At 31.3% G+C, this 9168-nt stretch overlaps 1 protein-coding gene across 2 annotated transcripts; it reads right to left on the reverse strand.

Moving 5' to 3' along the window:
* Nucleotides 1–4604: 4604 nt before the first annotated feature.
* LOC107961543 (glycerol-3-phosphate 2-O-acyltransferase 6) lies at nucleotides 4605–7735 on the reverse strand. Of its 2 annotated transcripts, XM_041108914.1 has the most exons (3): nucleotides 7450–7735; nucleotides 6935–7326; nucleotides 4605–5043 (listed from the first exon to the last, which is right to left on the reverse strand). In XM_041108914.1, the coding sequence occupies exons 1-3, from the start codon at nucleotides 7556–7558 to the stop codon at nucleotides 4672–4674; spliced, it is 873 nt and encodes a 290-aa protein (XP_040964848.1). In that variant the 5' UTR covers nucleotides 7559–7735; the 3' UTR covers nucleotides 4605–4671. The 2 variants fall into 2 exon arrangements, with proteins under 2 accessions (XP_040964848.1, XP_016753142.1); XM_016897653.2 differs by having other exon boundaries at nucleotides 6935–7726.
* Between the last annotated feature and the right edge of the window lie 1433 nt (nucleotides 7736–9168).

Consider the following 9168-nt stretch of genomic DNA (forward strand, 5'->3'; position numbering starts at 1 on the left):
TAAATATAATTATGTTTTAAACCGAAAATTATAATTACATTAATTATAATAATGATTTTGGTAAACTATATATTTATTTGAATTTATATACTAACCAAATTCATGTTCTCATTATGTGTACAACAACCTTGTACATAATGTGTTCGATGTTTGATTATCCAATTAAATTAATTCTATAATTAATTTAATTCAAGTGACAACCAAACACAATACCAACTATGTTTTATTCCGTTCATTTCAACTACAGGGTGTGACCCTGTAGGTTTTTGTAACGTTAGTAGTAATATTAGAACGATTCCAATGTTACAAACAACGAGTGGCACCTAGCAATGTATCATTGCTACCTAAGTCATAAGAAATCATGATTCGACATAACCTTTTTATGATTAACCTTTCATGCAATAATCCTTAAGTCTTTTATCTCTGGATTGGACACAAGTCATGGAATAGTCACACTTGCATAGTCCATTCCATGTTCCTTGATATCTTAAGTAGACTATGATATACAAATAAGTATGACATCTCATATCAGCTTATTTGAGCATGGCCATGCATTTCTAGTCTCACTCAATCAAGTGGCCTAATATATTGTTCCCATTATGTATGAGGGACTTATCCTATATCAATCAACCATATCCCTCTACATAGATCGTGGTATATCCAACATCAGCCTTTATAGAACAACTAGTTACGGTGTACGTTTGACTGTACCAAAATATACAACTCACGATGTTGGAATTATGATGATCTCAAGTCTGAGGATCATATACATAATAATCACTATGAGTAATGTTGTGACAATTACATAATAATCCAAGAAAAATACTCATAACGGGTCAGTCCAATATGTTGTTCTTTAACACACATTCATGCATCGATTTTGACATTCCATATCAATGACAACTCTTTATCATCAATCAACTACATGTTAGTCTTAATGCATTATTGTTGTCCTATCCAACAATAATACATGACTAAGGACCTTTTAAGAATAATCATATTACTCTCAGGATATTATTATAAAACAAATTATTTATACACGTAGAAAAGAAACTAAAATAATAATGGTAATGCCTTATATTAATAAACATGATAAATCAAGTATGTTATTACAATCATCTCATGATTGATCTTTGGGCATACTCTAACAGAATTTAGCCTATAAATACGCTCTTTTACAACCTTAGAAAATACACCCATTAGAGATTAGAACTCATAACACATTTAGAGAATTTTATGTTTACGTTTTGAGGGTTCTTTGTTTTCGAGTTTTCGAGGTTTAGTTTTTATCTCCATCTTTTGTACTCTTCATTCTTTTACCATTATAATAAAATTATCTTTGCTTGTGGTTTTTTATCCTCTTTGGAGGGGTTTTTTCACGTTAAATTTGTGTGTTCAATTTCTCAATTTATTCTGCTATTTTTTTACATGTTACTTAATCAGTTCGATCCCATCATTAAAAAATGTAAATTTTTTTAATAAAATATTAATATGTATTATATAACTTTTATATATTTTTTAATTAATTACATAATCATTTTAAAGTATTTTTATATTAAATGATAATTTTTTTTAAGTTAAATAATTTCATTAGAACCATTTGAAGTATTAGTTTTACAAATAATCACACCATATTTGGATAAAATTCAAAATATCTTGTAAAAGCCCAATTTAACCCGGGCCCAAGACCAAACTAAATAAATAAAATAATAGTCCAATTTACAAATCAGAATAGCCCAAACCTCAGCCCAACAGACCCAAACCCAACCTAAGCCTAGCCTAACCCATTTTTAAACACAAAAAAAACAAGAAACCCTAACTCTAGATACGCCGCACCTAGGGTCTTCTAGTCAATTGCCCCACAGCCGTCACCTGCCCTCTGCTGCCACCTACTTCGCCGCTCGCCTGCCACTTGCACCAATTGTGCCTGCAAAAGTCAGAAAAGAAAAGACATCAAAAATAAAAATAGAAGCAAAAATTGTAAAATGGCTATATAAGGCCATTCGGACCAAATGTAATATAGGGGCTTCTTTTTTTTACGAACATAAAAAAGGAATCAAGAAAAACGAATTTACAAGGTTTTTTTAATATTCGTTCAGTGACACTTTTATTTATTCATTTTTTTGGTTTTATTTATATACAAAAATAGAACAAAAAGAAGGTGCAGAGGATCTCACCGGAGTCGTTCCGTGTACTTACCGTCGGAGACTTCTTCTCCGGTGACAGAATCGGTTCTTGTGAAGGCTGGTGGTCCTTTTTTCTTTTGTTTTTCGGGCATTTTGAGGCCGGATTTGAGCTTAGGGGGGTCGAGATCTAAAAAATACACATTTTTTTCTTCATCGGCCACAGCGCGCGGCGGTAATAATGCCAGTAACTGGCGGTGGGCACGGTGGCTGGTAGCCAGACCCATGGCCGAAGCAAGGGCGTGCTTCAGAGAAAAGAAGAGGGGAGGAGTCTTTTTTTCTTTGATGAGGCAGAAATGAAATTTTTTTAAATTTTTTTTAACTTAAATAGCAATAGTAAAACGGCATCGTTTCATCCGGCCTCCCCAGGCGCCAAAATGGCAACTTTAGCCATTCTGCTTTTTTAATGTTTTTTAATTAAGTATTTTCTTTTTTTAATTTTACCCTATAATTTTCTGTGTTTACATTTTAGTCCATTCTGGAATGACATCATTTTGGGAGAGAAGGGAAAATTACCCTTTCAGTCCCTCCATGTTATGCGCATGTTCAGAATGGTCCCCCCTTTTGTTTTATTTTTGATTTTGCCCCATCTCTGTTTTAAAATTCAAATTAGTCCTTTTTTATTATTCTTGTTATCTTATTGATTATTATTATTATCATCATTATTATTATTATTATTATTATTATATTTCTATTTATATTTACTTATTTAAATTGTAAATATATTTGTCTTATTATATATTGATATTATTATTAATTGCTTATTTATATCTTTTTCTTTCAAACTTTGTTATATATGTATATACATAGATCTTTTTATTTTTATAATTTGATTTATTTTCGTTATTGTTATTACTATCTTATTTGATTTTTATTTATTTATGTGTTCATTATTATTTTGAAAAACGTTTTAGTCCTATTTGTTTATTTACTTATCATTTTATATGCTATTGATTTGTCCTTTTTTTTTAACTTATCTTCGTTGCTATTGCTCGTATTATTTATGCTTACATCATCGTATTCATTTTTGTTTTGTTACGCATATTGACACCGTGTTTTATTTCTACTATTTTATGTTAGATTAATTTTATTCAATGCATAAATTATGATTTTTGAATAAGTAAAATCTCGTGTTTAGATTCGAGAAGGTTGTACCCTAACTTACGGGGTTTCAATTTTCACAATAAATCTAAATACACGAATCTTTTCAAACTCAAGTTTTAAACGATCTCGGGAATTAAGAAGAGATCGTGTCCTAACTTACTGGGCATGATCCCATTTTTTCTCAAGTTTTAAACGATCTCGGGAATTAAGAAAAGATCGCGTCCTAACTTACTGGGCATGATCCCTTTTTTAAATCCGAGATAGCTAAATATCTTTTAAATAAGAAAATTTTTGGCATTCATTCGCGCATCGGGAATTCAAGACATTGTGTCGTAACTTACTGGATATAATTCTCTTTCTCGATTAACGTGAAATATGCCTTTTTCCCGAAAATTTTCAACATTTCAACAAAGGATCGTATTTTAAATCTCTTTAAAGTTTTCAATCTTCGACACTAAGACATTAATTAATCAACTAGGTACCAATTTTGGGCGTTACGAGGGTGCTAATCCTTCCTCATACATAACCGACTCCCGAACCCGTTTTTCTAAATTTCATGAATCAAAATCGTTGTTTTAATAAAATTAAATTGTTTATTAAAAACAACAAGTTTTCAATGTGGTCTGATCACACCTTATCAAAAAGAATTGGTGGCGACTCTCATATTCATTTTTATTTTTAAAATCCAAATCGATTCTGTTTTTACAAAAAATGGTGTCAACATATCTATTATGAAGGATAAACGAAAGTATGAATATTTTTGTCAAATAAAAACAATTTATTTCTCACCGTCGAAGCCTCCGGTCAAAAAAAGTACCTCCCGTGAATTTTGAAAATTTTCATTGCACTGAGATTTGCAATCCAAACAATTGCTTCCGTGTGTTTGATAATAAAATGAGGCTGCAAAGTGCCTCATTGGATTCAACTAGTAAACCAAAGGGGCCCTTAGCCAAAATGACAAGACACCATGCCCTTTAAATACCTCCCACCAATCAACAATTCTCTCGCTCTCTCTCTTCATTTTTCTTTACTTTCATAATCATAATAGTTTCTTAAAAAATCATGATAGTAAATTTAACAATAATTAAAATATTAGTAATTATTTGATACATAAATAATGAAACAAGTAAATTGAGATTTTGTTACATTTTTTTAATTTTTTAAATACAATTTAATGACACATGATAACTTTATAATTATCCTTAAAAGAATATACATACAAAATATCTAATCTATAATTGGTTCTTTAATGTGTATCATTAATTAAGTTTTCAATAATTTCAAATTAAAAGTAAAATTAAACCATAAAGCTCAAAATATATTTAAACTTGAACTTGTCAAATTTATATCTAAAATAAAATCCAAAATGAGAATCCGAGTTAATTTAAAGAATGGAATGTGAAATTGACTCAAAAATCAAGCTTAATCCAAACAAAAATGGATCACAACAGTAGCAAACAAAAAAAAGGAGTCCGGTAATTTGGCCTTTCTTAGGTGCGAGAGGAAGGTTACCCTTGACAACCAGTTTGATTCGTAGGAGCTTGTAAATGTATAGAGCAATCCGCCCAATGAGTGGAATATTGAGGTAGAGCCTTAGTAGAGAAAAGATGAAGCCAATAGGAAGCCAAAGCAAGGTGGAGAGGGCAGCCAAGAGAGTACGTATTTGGACTAGGTGTTCTTCGAAAAATATGATGGGGATTAGAAGCTTGTTTCTTGGTAATGTATTGCATTTGGTTATTGGCACCATGTATCCTTCCTGAACATACAAACAATGAAATCAATGTAAAAATTGCAAGCAACTCTTCATCTGGCTTTTATCTACAGTGTCAGGTATTGGTGGATGCATGTACGAATTTCCATGCAGGCAAAATTCAAGCTGGTAAAACTTTTTAGTTATTTTCATGGAAACTTTTTTTCTTTTACTAGTCAAGGCATTTAAATTGGAAGCTGAGGGCCCATTGGGCAACGTACGGTACCTAATATCACGAGGACGGTGCTGCTAGAACAAATGGTCAGAAATGTTTAGAGGAAGTGTAATACGTAGATAGGGCATGAAAATATTGTGGTTGAGTGTAACAAAATCAAACAAAAAACATTATGGATCCCCAAATGCTTTCACCTACCCTATTGCCAAACCAAAATTAGTTTTATGGTTGAGGTATTCGTAACAGAAATCCCCTGCCCCCAACGAATGCCTCTCTATGCCCCACGTTTTTTAAGAGCATTTTTCTTTTATAAAAAAATGTTTTTTTCCTACCTCATTTTTCAGATTATACATTAATTCTAAAGGAATTTAAATTTAAAAAAAACATAAAAATTGTAATAACAAATTAGGAAAATTTAAATTAATACATCATAATATTTTTAATTTATAAAAAAATGAAAAAAATATTTGAAGATGGCCTCATATCAATTTAGTATGTCGAGTTTTGACAAATTAATTATTCAATTAAATCTAAACTATTAAACCAAATAATTATTTTTTATCAATTGAATTTTTTATTTATTTTTATGTATAAATTACATAATAAATATAATAAGTATTGTACAACTAAAAAAATTAGATTTAAATAGACTTGTTCAAGGATTGTGCTAGTTGTCCAAACTCAAAAGCCCGTCTAAAATTTGAGAAGGTTTGAACAAAAATGTAATGACCAAAAAAAGAGTTTAAACAATAAGAATTACGGTCCCTTTTGATGTGCGAGTTTACTTGCGGTTAGTGTAAAAACAACGGTGGCGATAAGATTAGATACTGTAGCAATATTGTAGAGTGAGACAAAAAGAAAGCTAAACGCACTATACTGAAAGTAAACACCCATCCAAAGGAGCCCTTATACTTGTTTAAAATATGAACCAAGCCTGATACGACTTGGCCTGACTTCAAATTTATAATATATTATTTTTCATTTAGGTTATATATTATATTACTTATATCATATAAAACATATATATTTAGAAATTTACTAAAAGTATCGACTAACTCTTAACTTGGTTGGTATTGGTATTATTGTCAATGCAAGAAAACATGAGTTTGAACGTGCTAAAGTACATTTATCTTCTTATTTAAGGATTGAGGAGGGGTTATATGCAATTCTAGGCATTATATAAAAATAAAATTACTCAAAGAAAAATATATTTAATGGTAGTACAATATATAATTAATTAATCTTAGTAAAATTATTTATTTTAAAAATAAAAAAAATTTATAGACCAACCTAAATGAACTTGCGTTAATAACCTAAAAATATGAATGAGTTTGAACAAAAATTGAGAATTATATTCTGAGCCGAGCCAAACTTATATATGGTATTAACATCATGCATAGGCCTAACCTAAATCTGACTTAACTCAAGCCATAAATGTTTCAAAACTTAAAACAAATCTCAACTCATTTTTAAAAAAAAAAACATTTTTTGAATTCAATATTTTTTTGTCATTAATAAAAAATTAAATTACATTTTAATGGCGAGAAAATATTGAATTCATATATATATATATTAAAAGCAGACTAGGTTTCATACGGGCAAGAGATTTGCGTTCGGAACCTATATCTACATAGCGAAGAAACAACTTGTATGGTTGGACCATAACAGCAAGGAAGGAAACATCAGAAAACGAAAAGAGAAAGGAACGAGTGTTTGGTTAACCTTGCATAATGACATGAAATCATGGTCAGTTTCTCTGTCTCCCAGTCCTAAATCTGGAAAATGTGTGCCAAATTCCTTCAAGATGGCAGCCCTTTTGTGTTCCCCTACCAGAATTCCAGGGTTCAAGGTAAATCCAGTTGCCCTGCCTGATTTTGTCAATTGCAGCTCTGTTCCAATCACCTTGTCAGCGACTAAAATTGACTTGACAAATGGTTCCACCATAATTCTAGGTGTTGCAGTAACAATATATCTTTTGCCAAAGGAGCTGAAAACTCTCCAGGTCTCTGGATGAATGTCCTTGGCATAAAGCTTTGGCAAGACAGACTTGGAAACAAGCTCAATATTTCTTATTTTTAACCCAACAAAGGAGATGAAAATGAAGGCATTATTGGCTGCAGATTCAGAGATGAACAAGTAGGTCAAATACACAAATGGAAGGGATGCTAAGAGTACAAATGCTCGTATAAGGCTTCCGGCTTCAAGAGCAATAAGCATGAAATACGGGAAAGGATTACGTGATACAAGAAGGGTCCCGTTTAAATCTGCAGCCACAGTCTGATTTGATCTTCCCTCGCCGCTACATTTCCAAATTGGTTCGAAAGAACGGTGAGCCCCCATCACCATGAATGGAAGAGATGTTAATTAATGTAACTAAAACTTATGAAGGTAGAAGGGAGAGAGAGAGAGAGAGAGAGAGAGAGAGAGAGAATATTTGAGAGGAATGAGTAAGATGGCAATGATATTGTTGAAAGCAATAGCTTGCAAGTGATTATCGTTTATAAAGACAAGTCAGTTTCTCTTTTCTTTAAATTTGGGCAATTGTGAAGAAGGTTCCCAATAGTTTGGATGTCGATAGCGACCCCTACATTTCATTGAAGTAGCTCACTTTTTAGTTTCAACCCCTCGTTAAATTTCTTTTTGGCTCGAGTTGAAGTGAAAAGTCAGGCTTATTCGTGTATTTTTGCTTCTCTGTGCAAGGGAAATAGATATTAATTCTTAGTTATTAATAATTACACGGACTTCAACTTTTTATAAATAGCCTAAAGTTTAAGTGATTGGACAAAACTCTTCCACCCCTTTTGCCCTGCCTATAATATTTTGACATGTGTTTTTTTTTATTCATATTAACTTTTCAACTTTCAATTTGCTAGTCTTCTTTTAAATTTCTTCCATATTGAAGCATTGGCATGTTTATCGGTTCTCCAATTTGTTGCGAATCTCATTCTTATTTAATAATATTAGAAGATGGAACAAATATAAAAAGAATTTTTAGAATTTATTAGTATGATTTCTATTCATAGAAATTTTCATCTCTTCATAGACATCTTTTGATTGGTGTCTTTTATGAATCATAATATCTTTAAAAAAACACATAATTATTTATCTAATATTATAATTATTCAAGTAATATTGTTTGAATAGTTATAATTTTTTGTCGAAAATCAAGTGATATAACTTTTGAGCAATAACCAAAATATTTAACTTTTGATTAATTACACATTTTTATTATAGTTATTGGAACACAATCAATATTTGAAAATGTTCCAACAATCTTCCCCCCATTTCAAAATATTTTAGATTATTCCATTCTTGGAAATCAATTTGCATAAATGAAGGTGTCTTACGACTGAACATTCACTTAGTAAAAACATGTTAACATTAATCAAAATTGCATGGTAGACTAAGCTTTGAACCATTTGATTAACTCTCACACAATGATTTCAACATTAGGCAATGCATAGTATCTAGGGACACTATTATGGCCATGAGTGTTTTCAGAGTCAAGCCCTTAAAATCGACCACACTTCCACCCACATAGGTAAATCCCATCAATAGTGTTCCCGTAAACATATTTATGTTAAGTGTCCATTAAATGTACATTACTCATCCTTCCCTTATCATTACGAGTACCTAACACTTTAATCTTAGTATGGATTTATTTACAGTGCTATCAGTCACATGCTAATGATGTACTTTGTCTCATTGAACTTAAGACCTGACGTTATACCAAGCGTTGAGTCGAGTTTCCATCATGGGTGACTCTAATTAATGGCTTGAGCCTCATCCCTTTTGAGGTCTTGTTGAGTACATCTCTAGCAAGACTTTTTGTCAAAGGATCCGCCAAATTTCACTTGACCTCACATAATTAATAGTGATCACTCCATCAGAGATTAATTGTCGAACATAGCTATGTCTTAATCCAATGTGTCTAAACTTTCTATTATATACTTGGC

The sequence above is a fragment of the Gossypium hirsutum genome, chromosome D13 (genome assembly GCF_007990345.1).
Source record: "Gossypium hirsutum isolate 1008001.06 chromosome D13, Gossypium_hirsutum_v2.1, whole genome shotgun sequence".
Taxonomy (NCBI): Eukaryota; Viridiplantae; Streptophyta; class Magnoliopsida; order Malvales; family Malvaceae; genus Gossypium; species Gossypium hirsutum.